General features: G+C 37.7%; 1 protein-coding gene across 1 annotated transcript in view; it reads left to right on the top strand.

Moving 5' to 3' along the window:
- The window catches only part of Phex (phosphate regulating endopeptidase homolog X-linked), a 217,686-nt gene extending 210,366 nt beyond the window's left edge, over nt 1-7,320 (top strand). The window contains exons 21-22 of the mRNA XM_048335888.1: nt 3,580-3,656; nt 6,668-7,320. Of these exons, the coding sequence (XP_048191845.1) occupies nt 3,580-3,656; nt 6,668-6,770 (180 nt within the window). The 3' untranslated portion in view covers nt 6,771-7,320. The remainder of the gene's footprint in view (nt 1-3,579; nt 3,657-6,667) is intronic.
- Nucleotides 7,321-20,366: the final 13,046 nt, after the last annotated feature.

Here is a 20,366-nt window from a genome sequence, read left to right as displayed (position 1 = left end):
ATGGCCTCACAGTGGCAAATGTGTATGTATATGCTCAAACTCGACAAAAAGTGTTCAGTGCAACTTTTTGATTCCAAGTCTTTTCATTCATTCCTTAGAAAGCTGGTTCATCCTGAAGCTTTCTCCAATTGTCTCTTTTTCTAATGGAGAAGACTTGGAAAGAATCTTTTATTTTTTTAAAAAATAATTGTATTGTTATTTTTAAGGTATTGTACAGAGGGGTTACCATTTCCTAAGTCAGGTAATGAGTACATTTTTTGGATAATATCACTCCTTTCTTTACTACATTCCCCCAATTTCCCATTCCCATCCCTGCCCATAAGCTATGTAGGTCACTTTTCACACAGTATATACTGAATAGTATGATTGCTTTCCTTTATCCCTTCTCCCTCCCTTCCAGATCTTTTATTTATTAAACTGACATGACAAAAACAATCTTATGATCATTTATTATCCTGATGGCAATGAAACTGTAGCCTCCAACAAAATGACTTTTTCTGTGTGTGTGTGCACGCGTGCACATGTGTGCAAGTCTACTTATACCTTCATGCAACCATTTGGACGTCTTTGGATTTCCCTGAGTAGAAAGCCTGGAATTTTAGATCTGATTTATTTTATATAACATATAAAAAGCTAGATGTTTCCTTTTCTGAAATCCTCTTTAGGTACAACCTCTCTCTCTTCCCCATTTTAGCAGCTCCATCAGTTTATAAGAGTACTATAGACTATAAGAGGCTAATAAACTACAGAACTTTCCTTCTCTTAGTCTTGGAGGCTGGAAGTCTGAGATTAGGATGCCCGGTTGGGTTCTGGGTTGCAGATTGCTGACTTCTTGCTATTTTTTCACATAGTGGAGAGAGCTAGTTATCCTTCCATTCTCTTTCAATGAAAAATTCAACATGTACCAGTTTATTCTATTGCTGATGAGAAAAATAAAATAAAAGGAAATCTTCCAAACAATTCATTTATTATTCTGAAGTTGAATTAAAAATTGTTACAATTTATCTTAGCCACCTTACAAACAGTGATTAATTTGAAAGCCTTGTATTTGAATTATTATTTCAAAAAAGGTTCATCTTTTATCCAGAATCATTTTAAATGAATGCATTAAACCCTTTCCATGAAGGCATCTCTCTCATGACCTAGTATTTCCTGAAAGTACCACCTCCTAACACCATTACACTGGGGTTCAAGTCTTTTTTTGTTTGTTTTTAGTCAGTCATGGGGCTTGAACTCTGGGGCTGGGTGCTGTCCCTTTAGTTCAAGGCTAGTGCTCTACCACTTGAGCCATAGCACCACTTCCGGGTTCAAGTTTTAATATATGCATTTGAGAGATGTGAAAATCCAAGCCCCCCGGCATCTTCATTACCCTATCTCATCATCTGGAAGTCAAACCTTGGTATCTTCTACTCTGGATTATCCCAACAGCTTTAAGACATGTTTTCTTCACTTTAGCATCTTCTACCACTGTTTTACACTGCACTGAAGTAGCCTTTTCAAAAAACTTTGTTACTGATATATTAAAAGGTTCCCACATGCCTACCACATTTAGTCCAAGTTTCTCCATTTGGCTTTCAGCTTCTCCATTTTATGATGAAAGGGGTGACTTTGATCAAGACACATTCTACTCACAAACTGACATGTTCAATCAAACCCCTTTGTATAACTACTTAAGGACAATAAACATAAAACAAAGAAAGAATACCAAAGTTCTTTACTTGATTCAAATCCATCAAATTTCTTTAAATTTCACTGGATGGGAAAAAATTCTTAATCAGTCAGATATCCTCACTTCCATTCCATGAACTTATTCTCATGACTGTCTTCATGGCCTTGCTTCTGATTCGTCTTTTATAATGTGGTCCCTTTCTTGTTCTCTCCCCCACAAACTATTCAATCTAAGTTTATCCTTCAGAATCCATGTTGTGTTTTACTTCCTCCCTACATTCCACAAACTCTTCCCTAAGAACTCTAGTCCTCATTTTGTTTTATATTTGACTCCTCTTTGCTTACCTACATTCCTATAGCATTGTGTACTTAATTGCTTTTAAAATGCTTAAGACTCCATTTTATCTCCACAGCTAATATTCTGGTTCCTTACACTTTTCATATACTTGCCATAACACTTAGCAAAAATGCTGGATACATTGAAGACATTTGATAGTTTTAGATCACTTGCATCAAAAGGATAAGACTAACACAATTCATTTAAGGGGTCATCCTTAGGGTCAGTTCTGGGTTAGATACTAAAATAAGCATTCAAAATGGAATTTTCTAGAGTTGTGGTCCAATCTGGTGTACTGCATATTTTCCAAAATACATTGCAAATAATGTTTTATTGGAAACTATTGTCTTTTATTTATTTATCAATGGGTGGCTTTGTATTGAAGTGGCAGAACTGAGTATTTGAAACATTAAACTCTGGTGTAGAGGACAAAGAGCAAGTGTCCATTCATTTTTACTATATACACCCTACTCTGTAATATCTCTTTGCAGATAAAACAATCTAGGTGATAATGATGGATGCCATAAGTATAATTAAAAATTATCTTGAAATATGATACGAAGCGTTACCTGATTTATTTTAACTAGAGAGATTTAGAGAAAAAGTGTAATGCTACTTCTTCATCATGAATGAGAAACATTAACTTACATTCATTGATATATTGAAAATATTTTCAGTCTTTTATACATGGGCGTAAGTCTACTTCTAGGTAGCAAAGTTATTTGCCTCTTAGAAAGATAGTAGAAAACCAGTAAGAACCATAACATGTTTTCAGAAATCTCTTAAATGATATATAAAATCTAAAAATGCTATATGATGATCTAAGTACATGAGAAAAAAAATGATGTTAAAATCAACTTCCTATTAGCTTCTGAGGCGATTCAAGAATCACAATTTTGTTTTTGTTTTAATGCTTATTTATTGTCAATGTGATGTACAGAGAGGTTACAGTTTCATACGTTAGGCCTTGGGTACATTTCTTGTACTGTTTGTTACAAGAATCACATTTTAAACAATCAAAGTCAGAAGCCCACTCACTGATAGGTTACCAAAAGCATGGGCATCACGATACTTACCCTGCTTTCTATATCAGTATACTTGTTGTGATCTGACTATTTCTCTTCTTAGAGGGTATTCTCATCCTTTTAGTTCTTTAGGGGACATTAATCACCAAGAAATTGTCTTCTATGTAATCTCTAATTTCTTCTTCCTCCTAAATCTCTCTGTCAGATAAATGATTCAAAAATATGGCTTTATTTTCTTGCTCAAGAACAATGTTTAAATATAATTTAAATGCTTTGGTATGTTTCTTGGGATTTCAATGATCTGACATTCTCTCCTCCTCCACTTTTCCTGAAACATTGCTAATTTCCTTACTTTGTGGAATTTTTCACATTGCTAGAGCCTTCTGCTCTGGGGGTTAGAATAATTATTACTACGAATTTTGCTTGATCTATTAAACCTCTTTGTCATCCTTTGATCTTAAAATTATTCTTCAGTCTAACTTAAGAAAGTAAAAAAGAAACTATCATTGAGATGGAAGCATATTTCCTTGAGATGCCTTTTCCTTCTAGGTGAGGTGCAATTCCTACAGACCAGAAGCTGCCAGAGAACAAGTTCAAATTGGTGCACACAGTCCTCCTCAATTTAGGTAAGCAGGAAAATGGTGACACGGGTTTTGAACTGGGCTTCACCCCACTTCTCCAACCCCTAACTATCCTAGTATACTGCCTGGTATGTGATATACAAAAACCTCCATGTCCATTTTGTAGTTGACAGAATCTAGTCAAACAGGGAGTAAGCATCTCTTCTTTCATTAGTAATAAGCTGGTATCCTCTGTGTTTTTTGAACTAAATTTCTGTTGGTAGCCACTTGTACCCATTTTGAATCTAGTGTGGCATTTAAGATCATATGTTCCTGAAATAAAAGGAACCCATAGTTGGGAGTTGTCAGATCTGCTGCAAGGGGAAAGATATTAGCTGGATGCTTGTGGTTCATGCCTGTAATCCTAGCTACTAAGAAGGCTGAGATTTGCAGATCATGGTTCAAAGCCAGCCCAGACAGGGAAAGCCTGTGTGCTTCTCATCTCCAATTAACTACCAAAAACCAGAATGGAACTGTGGCTCAAGTAGTAGAGCACCAGCCCTGAGCAAAAAAAGCCAAGCAAGAACCAGAGGCCCTGTGTTCAAGCCCCAGTACCAGTGTATACACACACACACACACACACACACACACACACACTCACACACACACTGTGTGTGAGGTGATACAATCTACCTTAAAACACCAAGAGCTCTGGTTTATGTCCTATTAAAGAATATTCTATTTATGATCTCTTGCTTTTTCACACAGTCAACACATAGGAATCAGTGCCCTCTTTCTGAATAGTTCTGAACCCAAAGGAAGATATATGGAGATATTTTATGGCTATAACTCATATCTAGAGTCAAGGATACTGCATTTGGCTCTCATCTTGTATCATATTTTGAAATAGTTGCCTACAGATGAAGGGCAATGGATTATGTATTGCAACCTTAATTGTCAGAATGTATGAAATATTAAGTAAAAACAAAATTCAGGCTGGTATTACTTACTCTGTGCTAAGTCCCATAGCTTGAGATTTTTTAATAGTAGAGAGCAGATAATTATAATGAGAAACCCAAGGGGTCATAACTTAAAGTTATTCACTCCTTGCTTAGAACATATACCTGGGTGCCTTTACATTTCATATTTAAATGAATCCATTAGCAAATTGAAAGAAAGTCATGTAAAGTTTGTTCTATATTTAAAAGTCTTATTCCTAAAACCTTTCTATACTTCAAAATTGACTATAAATTACCCACTAGCATAAAAATCTAATCACTGTGTTGGAAATTCTCCCCCACTGTGCTAAACTGTCATGAAGGCTGACAGTTTCTAATGGACTAAAATGTGCACCCACTGACAAATGGTGCAGATGAAACCACACAGTATATTCATTACTCAGTGGATAAGCTTTAGAAACAAAATTCTTTTTACTAACTAGTTGCCTATAATGTTGGATTTTAGCTGGTAATTTACATTTACTAACTCATTATCAGCTATATTCTATGTTTAACTGTTGCCTAGGGTGAATTACACTCTGAGATTTCCATCCTTACCCCATATATCACAGCTAAAACACAAAAGGTTATGAAGATTTGTTGAATATATGCAATACATTCATTCTGATGCCCTTAGGGAAGAAAAAGTAACTGGGAATGCTGAGTTTCTAGTCACTTCTTTGAATGTGAGGTTGAGTAAGAAACAGATGAGTGGGTAGGTATTTTTTGCTTAGTGTGTTACTGATTTCTGTAGTAACTATAGATTTTGAGTGCAATGCAAATCATACAATGCAAATACTACTTCACAAAAGGCAATTAAACAATCAAAGTACTGGGTAAGGGATTGATAGTCTTTACTGTAGTCAGAGACTTTCAAGACCAGATTCTGGAGCTAAAATCCAGTGAAGAATCATCTGTAACAACTAGATGCTATTCATTATTTGATTGTAGCATTAACTAAATTCTAGTTACATGTGAGCCTCCAAACCTGATAAGAATGTAGAAAAGGTGCTTTGTAGACTGAATGAATTCTTTAGGGGTAGTTGGAAATGCAGCAACATGAGACTCTTAGTGGCATTATACTGAGTAAAAGAAATCAAAGATGTAAACACTGCATACTATGGATGTAATTTATAGGAAGTTTGAAAGCAGTCAAAGCTATGGAGATAGAGATTATAACAGTATTTATTTTTGGAGATAATTTTGGTAAGAGATATAAGTTAGCCTTCAGAAAGGAAATCCATGTGTCCTGATCTGAGTAGTGCCAACATGGCTACCTATGGAAAAATGAGGAGCATGTACATTTAATACTTACACATTTTATGGCAGTTCGACTTTCCACAAAAAGTATTATTTTTGTGCCAGTCCTGGGGCTTGATCTCAGAGCCTAGGGACTGTCTCTGAGCTTTTTCTTTTGCTCAAAGCTAGAGCTCTACACTTGAGCCACAGGTCCCCTTCTGGCATTTTTGGTGCTTAATTGCTGATAACAATTTTATAGGCTTCCCTGCCTGGGAAGGCTTGAAACTGTGAGCCTCAGATCTCAACTTCTTGAATAGCTAGGATTATATAGGTATGAGTCACTGGCACCCAGGAAAAGTAATTTTTAAGTTAGGAAAACTAAGTATTGGACGTGATACAGTCTTATAGGAATTTTGAAGAATGCTTGGAAAGTAATCCAGATGTTTGCCTGGCATAGAGGAGGTAGTGGTCCTAGTCTTACTTACTGTCTCCTTTGTAAAAAGATTGAATGAGGGCTGGGGATATAGCCTAGTGGCAAGAGTGCCTGCCTCGGATACACGAGGCCCTAGGTTCGATTCCCCAGCACCACATATACAGAAAACGGCCAGAAGCGGCGCTGTGGCTCAAGTGGCAGAGTGCTAGCCTTGAGCGGGAAGAAGCCAGGGACAGTGCTCAGGCCCTGAGTCCAAGGCCCAGGACTGGCCAAAAAAAAAAAAAAAAAAAAAAAAAGATTGAATGAGTGAAACTCTATTCAAGCCACATACTGTTTGTTTCATCCAGAATCAGTTTATCTGTTAAGAGCTCATTGATATGAACTTTATCATGTCTTTTTTTTTCCAGGGTCAATGGTGCTGTTAGTAACTTTGAAGAATTCCAGAAAGCTTTTAACTGTCCACCTAATTCCACAATGAATAGAGGCACGGAATCCTGCCGACTCTGGTAGTTGGAGTGATGGTTTCTGCTGTCCAAAGAGAGCAGCCCAGTGTCAACAGAGGTGGCACTAAACACAAATTGCCCACTGCTTTAGGCCTATATTCCCCTGAGGGTTTTTATTTTTAATATGTTTTTGTTATTTGAGGAAATGACCTGCCTCAATCAAAACAGTGTCTGTTCAAGGTCATAGGGCTTAAAAAAGGAATACAAGATATGAACCAAAGATGTTTCTGTAAAAAAAAAACAAAACCCAAACCTACAAAAGTAAATCCTTAGGCTACTTTTGTTAAAAACACTCTCTACTGATATTGCTATTGTCCATTTTAGTGTGTTAGCCACAGCTAAGTGGTATATGCCATCTCATTCTATAGCTTTGCAGGGAGCCTAAGTCAAATATACCCATAAAAAGGGAGCAGTTTATTAAACCTGTAACCCACAATGAAGAAGATCTATGTATGGAGGCCTGGAAGGCCTTGCAACTCCTTGGAATGCAGTGCCAGATTTTGTAGAAGTCATTCCACAGTCTTTAACACTAAGGTAGTTCAATGAGAAATAGATTGTGTTTCCGTTTTATAATTTGTAATGAAGTTAATACCTTCAGTTCTTAGTCTGTTGAAATGAAATCATAGCTCACAGCTTGCATTTGCTATAGCTGAATAACCTGTTTATGTCAGTATGAACAAAGATGTCAGAAAGTCTACTAGCTAAAGGATCTGAGTGTATGAAAAGGGTTGGAGAGAGGGTGTATCTTTAAGCTCCAAAAGTCTTAAACACTCCTAGTCATACAGCAGTGGAAAACCTAGGAATTGAAAATCTCCCAGCTCTTATCTAGCTTACATGCCTCTCAGTGATCATCCATCTGCTGGGCACAGTTCTTAGGCCCAATTTATGTTTATTTCATCAGCCTTATATGTGTGCATCTCCTGGCTCAGAAATGAGTCAGCAGTGAAAGGAGGGCTTTCCAGTTCTACATAAGGAACACATGGCTTTGTTTTCCTTTAACACAATCGGACAAACAACACATTGAGGACAGAGCAGAATGGCCTTCCTTTACAGCTTAATGTTACCTCTCATTAAAAGAAAAACTTTTCAACAATTTCTTGATTGAAAACATTTAATGATATATAGATTCAATTTAAAATGTACAGAACTATGAAACATCATTTTTACTGTTCAATTTTCTAAATAGTCTGTGAGAAAGAATAGTATTAGATTTGTGATCCTTAGGATATTATCCTTTATAGTAATCTCTTCTCTCTTTTTTTCCCTCTCTTTTTCTTGTACAAAATCATAATCGTATTAAAGTGGTTACTTGGCATTTCTTGCTTTTTTAATACAGGCATCCTTCTAGCTCCCCTCACATTATTCATTATTCATGAGGTGCTGGGTTAAGTGGGCCAATAGCAAAATCTCTAAAGTAAAATGACAAATTCAAACTAACCACAGGAAGTCATTTTGCATCTTTGTGACTTGTGATCCTTTTGGAGAAAATGTAAGTGCATGCCTTGTCCTTCTGTAACCATGGGAACTTCTGAAGGGAGAAGAATGGAGGGACACCACCATGAGGAAAACAATTACACTGCATTAGTCAGAGGAGAGTGATTTTCCCCTTGACTTCCTCCTCTCCAAATGGTTACACTTCTGAAGGGCAGCTACCTTTTCTTTCTCTTAACCATGGCTTAATGTGACCTTTGCTTGTATCTTGAAAAACAAGCAGTATTATGTCAGTGGTGCTGGAAATGTATGTGCCATTTCTCTAGAGTAAGAATTTGGGTTTGTTTTAGACATTCAAGATAATCCTTGTTTTATTCCTGTACTTGGGCCACTTAAAAGTAGTTGAGGTTTGTCATACTTACATGAATAGCATTTTTCTTCTAGATTTCCTTTTTTAAGTTCTAAATAAACACATTCCTGCAGGACAGAGAAAGTGTTTGACAAAAGCATAGAATTATGATTTTAGAAATTGCATTGTGAAATCACTTGTTGGTTCAGGAAATGTGGTTGGAGATCAGCTGGGGTTCACAATTTCTATAGGACTGGGCTACCTTGACTAGAGTAACTTTATTTGATGTAATCTAGTTGTATTGAGGGTTGCAGTTAGGATGGCCATTATTTGAAACCCAGAGTGTCAATACAAAAGCATCACCATGAGCTAGAACAAATTTCTAGAAGGATTGAATTTCCAAGTGTTTCTGTTTTACTCTTTAAATTACAATCTTGTCCCTCTCTTCGAAACAGATTGCTACAAAAAAAAAAGAGTCATCGTTTAAGTGGTATAGGGAGGAAGATCAGAGGCAAGTGCAAGTGAATGAAGTAGAGAAAAGCGAGCATAAGGCTCTGAAAAGAAGACAGAATTCTGGCCATTTTCACTAAGCATATCAAGTGGAGGAGAGCCATAAAGCTCATAAAAATAATTATGGTAAATTGAAAGGAATTTAAATATTGGGTCTCAGACTAGGGCTGCAAGAACATACTTCTCTGACTCACATAGGTGTTCTTCCAGTCAACTATTGTCTGAGCATTGGAGAGAGTTAGAGAGGTGTGTGTGTGTGTGTGTGTGTGTGTGTGTGTGTGTGTGTGTGAAATTCTCTTGGGTAGTCAAGGATTCTGTGTATAGAACAGTATTTTTCAGCCTTATTGCCATTGCCCATAGTTTGCTGAGCTTTTTTGCCAAGTGCTGGCCTCCAATTTCCATTTTTTTCTTTTTTATGAGATGGACTGGGACATGACTAATGCAAGCTCAGGATTCATAAATTACCCTGAGGTTTATTTAGTGCCTTGCCTCAATGGAGCTTAAAGCATAGCACATAAATTTTATCTTATTTAGCCCTGGAGCATCCCTGAGAAGAAGCTAGGAACTATGACTTGCCAGACAGGTTATGCTCATGCCAGAGAAATGGATAGGCTTGAAAATTGCTTGTCAAGTATCTCAGAGTCAAGAAAGACAGAGTCTTTGTGCTTTGGGCTACTGACCTTTAGATTAACCTTTATTCCTTAGATTACCCTATTTCCTAGTATATTTACTAAGTGTTTTATAATCACTTGGCATTTGATAACTTTCTTACTTGATATTTTAAACATTGTCTCAGTTGCACCTTGAATTATGGAAGGATACATGATTGTTTCATCCAACAACCTTGTCATCACCAGTGGCTGTGCCCCACTGGTTTGATGAAAGATGCTATTGTATAATGTATTATTTTTAATGTAAATGGTAATTATGAGACTAGTTTGGTTGTGTATTCTCTCCATATATGTGAAACAACGAGAGCAATGATTTTAAGGACAATAAAGGTTTGATTGAAGAGTTTCTGTCTCTTCCTTTCTGAAAAATGATTAAAATATACTGCATCTATTATCATTCAGTTCTTGTTTGGAAAATATTTGCCAGAAATGTACGCATAGAAAACATTGTCATAGACTAGCTTTCAGGATGGCTAGTTTATATTGCCCACCTAAGTGCAGATGGTTTAGTGACTTCAACATAATGGTTACTCTGTTAAATAAATGATTGGATGCAGTAACTTTCTCTGTAGACAATGAAATGTTTACAAGGTGGCCATTTTATTTTCTTCCAGAGCATAAGACAACAGATGTGAATATTATTGCCTTTGCAATAATATTCACACTCGGGGAAAATAAGCCTTTGAGACAATTCTCTACCATATATTATGACTAGACTCACAGAAATGGCAATGACAGTTGCTCTCAAAGCAAAAAAACCTCTTGCCTTTACCATTCTTTTAACTACCCAGTCATTCAGGAAAGTCTTTTTGCTTAACAATACTTCTGTGCCACAAAAGGTGGGTAATGTAATGTCTCTGGCTTCAATGAACACTCTTGTTGAACATGGAAGATGAATATCTAGATGGGTATGATTATACTGCTTTGTGGTATAGAGGAATATGTGGTGATACAAATGTCTGTTAGTTTATAAGTGTATCAGGGAACAGGTAGGGACACTGGGAAGAAATTACTGAACTAAGATCCCAGTACGTTCCTTTGACTAGGTGCCCTAATTCATTTTCAGTGTGCTTTTGTTTTTGATTGGCTATGGCTCTCTAGGGCAGCTACATGTATGCTAATAGAACATCTTTGCTCAATGTACTTTCAAAGAACTGGAACTGCATGGTGAACCTTAGACAATGACTGAATGGCACAGAATTCTCAGAGCCTGACCACTCTGATTGAGTCAACACAAATTCACAGGCATACTGTGGAATTCCTAAGTCCTCTATGGAGCTTTTTGGGGTTAGGCAGGAATTACAAGAAAAGTCCTCTATTGATCATTTCAAATGCCTTTCTGGCACTGATATGTTCTAAGATCTGGAAAAGTACTGATTTTTCACTCTTAGGCCAGTTCATTGTGTAAGGTCAGAGCATCATAGGAAATAGACATAAGATGATTCAGAGCAGTGGGTAACAAGTTGTTGAGTATAGCCTGGTGGTAACCCTCTTCAATAGTTTACTTTCTGCATTTCTAGTTTCTAAGCTTAGTCATTAAATAAGATGTTTTGTGTATATAGAATAGTGGCAGAAAGAAAACTGAATATAAATGATAGAGTTTAATGAATGATCTATGGGATGTGGACAGGAAGCATAGGGTGTAGGAGAATGGAGAAAAGAAGTCTAGAATATTCCTATTGTTTATGTGATTTACATTTTATGAGACCCAAGAGATATTAAAGTTGCTTAGATTTTCATGTCATATCTAAGTAGATCTAAGAAAAATTTGAAGAAGACGGTTTCCAATTAGCTTCAAGTTATTTACGTGTTCCTAAAGTTTACTTGGTTTCTTCAGTAAATTCATACTAGCTAAGAAACAGACAATATCTTGGGCTAGAACAATTTAAGTTTTTTTCATTACATACATAATGAGTATTAATGATCAGTGTACTTACTTTCTCCTCCTGGTGATTTGGGGACCCAGGTTCCGTCCATATTGGGATTTTTACCATTTTCAATACATGTTTGAAGACATACTCATCAGTAATAAACTGATGAGTGACAGATGGTCTGGGAGCAATCTACATTATTCCTGTTTTAATCCATTGGCTGAAAGTCAGTCATATGGCCAAATGTAACCACAGGGGAGGCTAGGGCATAGTCCTGCCATGTTCTCATAGAGAAGAAATGGGTTGGATCTTCAGCTAGCATTACTAGCTACCTTTTGCTAAAGTTAAATCAAGGCTAGTCATTTTGAGCTATTCTGAATTTCGAAAATTGCTTTTGAGCACAGCACAACAAAAATTGAAATGGCACTGGTAGCCTGCAGTTTATTCTGTAGGAGTCTTTTTAATTAACAGCTTAATTGGATAATTTAATCCCCTTTAGAATTGGAGATATGAAAATGAAAATGAGATACTCCCCATGATCTGACAATACGGTGCTTTAGAAAACACACCAAAGTGAGCCCGGAAATGAGCACCACAAAAGCATTACAATAATTTGTGATCAGTGAAAGAAAACCTGATCTATAATTTTAATTATTCCTAAATGGTTTAGATACATGTTTCATTTGAATGTGTATTTTGTTTTTTTAATTGGCTCAATTAAGGTACCTGAATATAAGAATCTATTGCTAAGATGTGGACTTTACTATGTTGTAAGCGTTTAAAATATATCCCATTGAGAAAGTCAATAAAATAGCCTATGAAATAAAATATTGAATGCAAAGTAGAATCTCTTCCAGCATGTTGGATAACTTATGTTAAAGTTGTTTCCATTTCTCCAGGGTTTGCACAATGAAAAATGCTAATCACTTTACTCTTATTTTTCACACTTTCCCCACTTGCAGGGTAAGTTGATGCTCGGATTGTATGCAACAAAGGTGAATAAACGTTTATGTCAAGGCCAAAGAAGTAGTGTTCTAGTTAATTATTCATACTCAACTATTCTTCTTTTATTAAAAAATTTGGTGTCAAAGTGAAGTACAGAGGGGTTACAGTTTCATATGTAAGGCAATGAGTACATTTCTTATCCAACTTGTTACCTCCTCCCTCCTCCCCCCCTCTTCCCCAGACCCTCTCCCACCATGAGTTGTACGGTTGGTTTACACCAACTGGTTTTGTAAGTATCTTTCAGTGAATTTTCTGAAGACTTTTTCTTTTAAGTTCTGAAAAGTTTTTCAGAAAGAGCCAAATAGTAAACACTTGGGGTTTATGTGGGCCATGCGGGTCTCTGTTGCCACTACTCAATGTGAAAGAGAGGAGGAGGGAGGGGGGGACAGGGAGAGGGGGAGAACGGGAGAGGGGAGAGGGGAGAGGGGAGAGAAGAGAGGGGAAGTAGACATGAGAGAAAGGAGAGAGAAGGGAAAGAGAGAGACAGGAGCAGGAGAGAGAGAAGATGGGAGATAGAAAGGAGAGAGAGGAGCAGGAGAGGAAAGAGAGACAGAGAAACAGAAGCAAGAGGGAGACAGAATGAGACAGAGACAGAGACGGAGACAGAGACAGAGACAGAGAGAGAGACAGAGACAGACAGACAGACAGATATTCAGGCAAAGTAGCCCAGAGGTGTGTTAGGAGAATTTGGGAGTTCCATGCCATTTTAAGAATGAGAAGGGAACTGAGGGTGTTGTTCAGTAGTGGAGTAGCTTAGCATGTGCAGAGTCCTGGGTTCACACCTCAGCACCCACATGCAAACATACTTACATACGAAAGAACAAGAGCAGTAGTAAATGCTGGAAGCTGGCTGTGAAACGCATGAGGAGACTTATGGAAGGCAAAGTTTGTTATAGTAAGTTCTCTTCATGCAAATTCTTATCCTGGCATGTCTCAGCATAATGAGAGTCCCACCTTTCCTTCCTGGTACAAGAAGCTTTTCTTTACCGGTTTTGTTACTAATTAACCAGAAGTTCTGGGTTTGAATTCAGTTTATACCAGATGCTCCTCTAGACAAGCATGTAACTATGGTGATCGTAGAGTTTGAATTTCCTGTCTGGGATCCTCTAGGTTCAATTAGCAGACTTCCTGCATTCAGCTTCACAGTATCCTCATTCCTTCTCCTGAAACCTGAAGGTCTCTAGGTCACTTTCTCCAGAGAACAAAACCTTTATGAAACAGCCTTTGCTCCTTTAATAAGCCATTGCAAGCACATTTTTTTTTTTTTTTGCTGGTCCTAAGGCTTGAACTCTGGGCCTGGGTGCTGTCCCTGAACCTCTTTGTGCTCAAGGATAGTGTTCTACCCCTTGAACCACAGCGCCAAATCTGGTGTTTGAGTGCTTAATTGGAGATAAGAATCTCATGGAGACTTTACTGCCTGGGCTGGCTTTGAACCACAATCCTTATATTGCAGCCTCCTGAGTACTAGGATACAGGCGAGAACCACCAGCACTTGGCTTCACATTGTTGTTTTTTTTTTTTTTTGCCATTCCTGGGGCTTGAACTCAGGGCCTGAGCCACTGTCCTTGGCTTCTTTTTGCTCAAGGCTAGCACTCTGCCACTTGAGCCACAGCGCCACTTCTGGCTTTTTGTATATATGTGGTGCTGAGGAATCGAACCCAGGGTTTCATGTATACGAGGCAAGCACTCTACCACTAGGCCACCTTCCCAGCCTTCACATTGTCTTTAACCCAATCATGTCTTCTGACAATTGCTATTACCTACAGCTTCCAAGTCCTAGCTCCCAGTATTGTACATGGTATTTTAGCTTATTCCTAGTAGGAGCTCCATTATTTTATCCATGTGGGATTATACTTTTGAGAAATGTGTTTTACTATCGTAATTGTGAGAGGGAGAGTAGTTCTTCATCTGATTCTCCTACATTTAATTGGAAATATTATTTACTTTTTAATGGGAAAAATAAAATACAGTTTTATTTTGGAAAACATGCTGCTATAGAAAATGTTATTGCCTCTACCTAGCAATGGGTGTAATGAAAGAGTCTAAGCTGTCTTTAAATTGTTGAATATTAGGAGATTGTATTTTATTTTATTTATTTATTTATTTATTTATTTACTTTTTGGTCAGTCCTGGGCCTTGGACTCAGGGCCTGAGCACTGTCCCTGGCTTCTTCCCGCTCAAGGCTAGCACTCTGCCACTTGAGCCACAGCGCCACTTCTGGCCATTTTCTGTATATGTGGTGCTGGGGAATCGAACCCAGGGCCTCATGTATACAAGGCAAGCACTCTTGCCACTAGGCCATATCCCCAGCCCGGAGATTGTATTTTATGCAGAAGTCAATCCTATTTTTTTCTTAAATAATACAAATATGCATGAGCACTTGGAATTTTCCGTTTCTCCTGAAGACATAAAATTCAGCCCTTGGAGGATGAAAGGAATGTATCTTTGTCCACCTCCCAAAGTTGCATAGGAATACATCTAGGAGAATGCTGAAGTGGATTTGTTATAAATCCTCTAGAGAAAATTTTTACTTATCAACAAGGGCCAACCTCAGTCCTTGGAGATTCACATTTCAACTCCTATTTGTGGGTGCCTGGGCCTGTGTGTGTGTGGGTGCGCATGCGCGCACCCACATATACACACACACACACACACACACATACACACACACAGGCTCTGTTACAGGTTGAGCTTGAGTTAATGCATATACCTTATTGGGAAGAAATCAATCAAAAGCTTTTTTAAGCATAAATGGTTCTTTAGGAACTGAAAGCTCAGTGCCTCAATTTTATTGTTAAGCATTGAATAAAAGCCGTTTTAAAGCACTCAGCATATTAAAAGTACTCTACAAACCATTGTAATAATAAATGCACTCCCTCATCTAAGTCCACTGGTGATATGTCTGAAAGTGATATTTACTGGGGAATAAGGAAAAATCAACTGTCATTTAATGTCTGCCTACAAAACATGAAGCTGGGTGCTAGTTGCTGTATTGCATTTTGATTAATCTAGGACTTTGGTAGCTTTAATCCTAAACTTCACAAACACTATTACAATGATAGTCATTCCTTTCTATGAAAATCCTTTAGGGCTCTTTTTCATTGAATTTACAATGAAATACAAACAACATCTCCTGACCCAAAGCTCCTATAAGACCTGCTGCTGCACTGCAGCTGTCACTTTCCAACTGCCTTTCTCCTAGTTTTGTAGGTCTTTGTTTTCTAACTTTACTAAGCTCTCTGTTGTCTTCAGCCTCAGGGCCACATCACCTGAAATCCTCTGCATATTTTCACAGAATGTTTATTGAAATGAAACCTTTTAACTATAGAGTCCAACATCTAACCTGGCTTACACCAGATCACAGCTGTTACTTTTTTCTTCTTCTCTCCCATCTTCCATCCTCCCATTAATGGATTTGTTTTCTCTCCCCATTAAACAATTAAAAGGCCCTGTTTAAGGCAAACAGATGAACTATATTTGAAAAGGAAAGGAAAGCCCTGAAAGAAAGTAGCTCTCCATCTGGAGAGGGACCTAAAATGGAGTGTTCTTTCCCCCTCCTCCCCAGGGTGGAGGAAGGGAGGAAGGCACTGATTATATTATAGGACTCCTATCATATCACATCTCCTTCCCTGGGTTTTGTGCTGATTGCTTGATAGCTTGTGCATGTGCCATTCTGGTTCTTTCTATTGGTGCCCAGGGCATTATGGAAAGAAGTAGCATTTGAACGGGAAGAAGAAGCATTAGAGAAGTAACCTAAGGTACTATAGCAACAAGAAATGCCACAATGGACACATGTTATCTGCAATGTGTTAGGTTCTCTGCCATCTTTCTATAATGTGAAATGTATTTTAGTTAACTAAACAAATATTTATTGACTCACTTGCCAGATATTATTTTGAGGCTGGTAGTATAATGGTAGGAGTTCTAGTTCCTAATTATTTAGTAACTTAAAAATGACTTAGAAGTTCATAAGAAAAAGCAATTATGTTAATGAAAGTTTAAAAAAATTGTCTTTATTGAAAAAGTGATGAGCGTGGGGGGTGGTTAAATTTACATAAGTAAGGTAATGATTACATTTGTTTTTAGACAATGTTACCCCATCCTTCATTTTCTCACTCTTTTCCCTCCTTATTCCCCTCCCTCCCAAGTTGTAAGGTTGATATCCAACCTATTATTAAGTGAGTATCATTTAAATAAAAGTTTTAACTGTATGATATATAATTGAATGGAGGCAAACAGAGGGTTCATTGTGAACAGGATTGAATAAAAATATTTATGGAGCCAAGCAATGAAAGTATTATAATGTCCTCAGCTATGACATAAAAATAATAATAAAAGTGAATAAGACAGAGAACCAATAGGAAATCAGGAAGATGACTCAAACTTGTCCATAGAAAAATATCTAAACTACTGACAAATATGTGTAAAGGTGCTCAACTTCACTAGTCATTAAAGTTTCTTTATTTGTATGCTACTCATGTTAATTATTGGCATAGTTTTTTCATTTCTTTATTGTTAAAGTGATGTGCAGAGGGGTTAATTATTGGTATGGTTTTATTTTTACAACAAAGGTGATGTACAGAGGTGTAATGAATATGTTTCTTTTTGAACTGTGTCATCCTCTGCCTCATTTTCTCCCAGTTTTTCCTCTCCTAACCCTGGTATACTTTTAATTAGGAATATTTCACCAAAAAAAAATGACTGACCACTCAAATAAATACAAGAAAGTCTAAGTTCTGCTTTTTCTCCTTCACAATAGCCATTTGTTGTGTTCTGAGGGAAATACTGAATATCAAACTAGTTCACAAATTTCACCCCCTCCTAGTTATTTTTACCCTTGCTTTGTCTATATTCCAAGATAATCCCACACTTATTTTTGTAATGTAGGTAAGAGACTTGATTGAGTGTGGAGTCCGGGCTAGAAAGCTTCCTGGAAAAGATGAAATTGGACTTCAGTGATTTTTTTTCAGTGCTAAGAATGAACCCAAGGCCTTACACATGTTAGTGCTATAATACTGAGCTATATACTCTCAGCCCTGAGTTTTATAACATGCACTGAAAGCAAGTAAGGGAGGGGGGGTGGTGAATGGCTTCAGACAGAAATGCCAGGTTTGGCAAACATAATGGTGTGGTGGGGGATATAGGTACCCACTGGGAAGAGCTGAGCATAGATTGCTGAAGCTAGAGCTTAGAAAGTAGCCAAAGAGGGAATAGTGATAAGCAAGAGAGCCTGGCAGAGGCAAGGCAGAGACAGGTCTTGATGGGTCATGATGCTAAATATGGTTTCAATCCTATAAATATCTGGGAATCCTCAAACAATCTCATCATTGGTGAATGACTATGATTTTGTTTAAGAAAATATTAGCTGATGATGGTGTGGAGAATACTTGAAAATGGATGAAACAAGCCTCATAGACCAGATAGGAGGCCATTTTAATAACCCATGGGAGATGGGATTGCATGCGTGGGCGATTTGGAGACAGACATGAGAACTATCAAGGCTGAATCCTTCTTAAAAGATTTGGTCATGTATGAGGTTGGAATTTAATTGTTAGGTAGGTGTATTGCTTTTTTTCTACTAAAGATGTGGTAGACAGAATCTCTATGTTGATGAATGTTCAAACACATCTAGCCTTCTTCCTCTCCCTCTTCAACATTTTTCTACAATTGGATGTATCAAAGTATGGTGTTGTAATGAAAAGAGAAAACTTACAAAATACCTCCCACTGCTTGTTGAAATGAAGACCCAATGACACATTCCATCGTTTTGTAGTGGAAGATTGTGTAGATCACTTTATGCACTAGCATATTAATTTCTTGATTTTTCCAGATCAGTCAGTGGAGAGGACAAAAGTAATTTAACTGACTCTTAGTGCTTTTCTGGCAATAGAATGTGCATTTACACATTTCCATATAAAATCTGTACATGTGTTTATATGATTTTATAGAATAGAGCCAAATTATAGACTTTTATACATGTACACACATGCATGAGAAGCTTATACAATCATGTAATGCCTATGAGATTTTAGATACAGAAATGATCAGGGTATACATGACATATTTTAAATTAATTTCCCCTATGTTTTTTAAGGGTTATATTTGGGAGGGAGAGAATCCAGAGGATATTTTCCTTCACCTAAATTACCTCCTTCCTTTCAATTTTGATTTTTATAGACAGGAACAGTGTATTAATCCATTCTAATTAAAACCCAGCCATGCAATCCTTCAGTTAAAGAAACAATTTCGAGTCTGCCTAGGATATCATTTTGTCAGAAATTGCCTTTATGGCTTTTGGAATTATCACTATTACAGTGCTCTGGTGGCCACTGGGGCAATGGCTTCACTAAATGATTTTATTCTAAAAATATCAGGAATTGGCCAAGAGCCCTTGCTATGGGAAAGTCTTCAGAGCTCTTCTGTGGGGGCCTAACAAAGTGTGGTAATTTTTGTTCCTACAGTAGAAGAAGAGGGTGGGGGTCGTGGAAGGGGTGACAAGGAAAGCTCACTTCCTGGTGTCCATAGAACACCTCTGTGCCTTCTGGCTGCCAGAGGAGCTATGCTATTCTTAGCTATCTCCTGTGAAGGCAATTACACAAAACCCCTCTGAAACCCATTTCTAAACTTGTTCAAGAAATTCTTTTATCTTATGTAAAACCCTCATGCTGTAACTAAGCCCTTGGTCTGCCCTTGGCTGGATTGGAGGACAGCCAGGTTCCTTCTCTCCAGCAGAGCCTTTCTGTACCTGAAAACAATTATCTGATCATTGTGGCCCCCTTCTTTTCTGTTCTCTAGGCTCACAAAAATCATCTTTAGCTTTTCCCTTTTCATTCTTGTCATTCTTTTCCCTTTAATTATCATGAAACATGTTTCACAAAGGGACCTGGTATTATGCAAAAAGCCCATCTGATCTTTTGCTCCATTTGAGGGGAGTAAGAGAGATTTGAACAGATCTGGAAAAGGCATCAGGGAGATTGGAAGCAAGTGGTGCTTTTCCACAGATATGAAGTATAGTTGGGTCCAATTGAGTCAAAGATTGGAAAACCAGGGTGTGAGGCCTCGGATCCAAGACAGCAGTCTTAAAAAAGTAAAGCCTGAGACCAAAGCCCAAGGAGACACCAGTGGAATTGCTTAGCAAGGAGAGTTGCAGTGGATTTTGGCTGGGAAGTGATTGAGCTGCTGCAGTGTTTCAAATAAATTCAAGTCTCACTATCCTGCAGAGGGAAGGAGCAAGATGAAGAACTGACCAGTGGTAAGTTCAGTATAATGCTTTGATTCCCTTGCCAGATCCACTAAAAATCCCACCATGTCAGTAAACACAGGCCTTCTTCCTTCCAGTGGAGCAACACCAAACTTAGAAGGACAGGGAGTGAGGAGATGTTTCCTACACCAAATGGTTCCTATGTAGCTTCTGTATGTGTTATTCTCTTGGGTTTGCAATTTGGAGTCTTCTTTCTTTCTCATCTCTCTATTGCCTTGGTTACCAAACTGTGACCTTCAATGTCTCCCACAAGCTCATTCCTTTTGGCTTCAATTTTCCCCAGTCGGATTTGAACAATCTCAGCAGTGAATTGTAAATTGCTTCCTAATAGGACTATTCAATTCTTGTCCCAGTTTCTCAATCTATCCCACATTCTGCTCTCATTGTTTTACTTCTTTATTCTATTAGTTTGAATTGTGTAGAGGGATCAAGTTTATCCTTCTCATTAGTCTATCCAGCCCTTCAACATTTGGCCCTAAATTGCCTTTATTGCCAACCATGTCTC

Source organism: Perognathus longimembris, chromosome 28 (genome assembly GCF_023159225.1).
Source record: "Perognathus longimembris pacificus isolate PPM17 chromosome 28, ASM2315922v1, whole genome shotgun sequence".
NCBI classification, from domain to species: Eukaryota; Metazoa; Chordata; class Mammalia; order Rodentia; family Heteromyidae; genus Perognathus; species Perognathus longimembris.
Note: the sequence above shows the minus strand (reverse complement) of the source record. Positions and strands in the feature narration are given on the sequence as shown.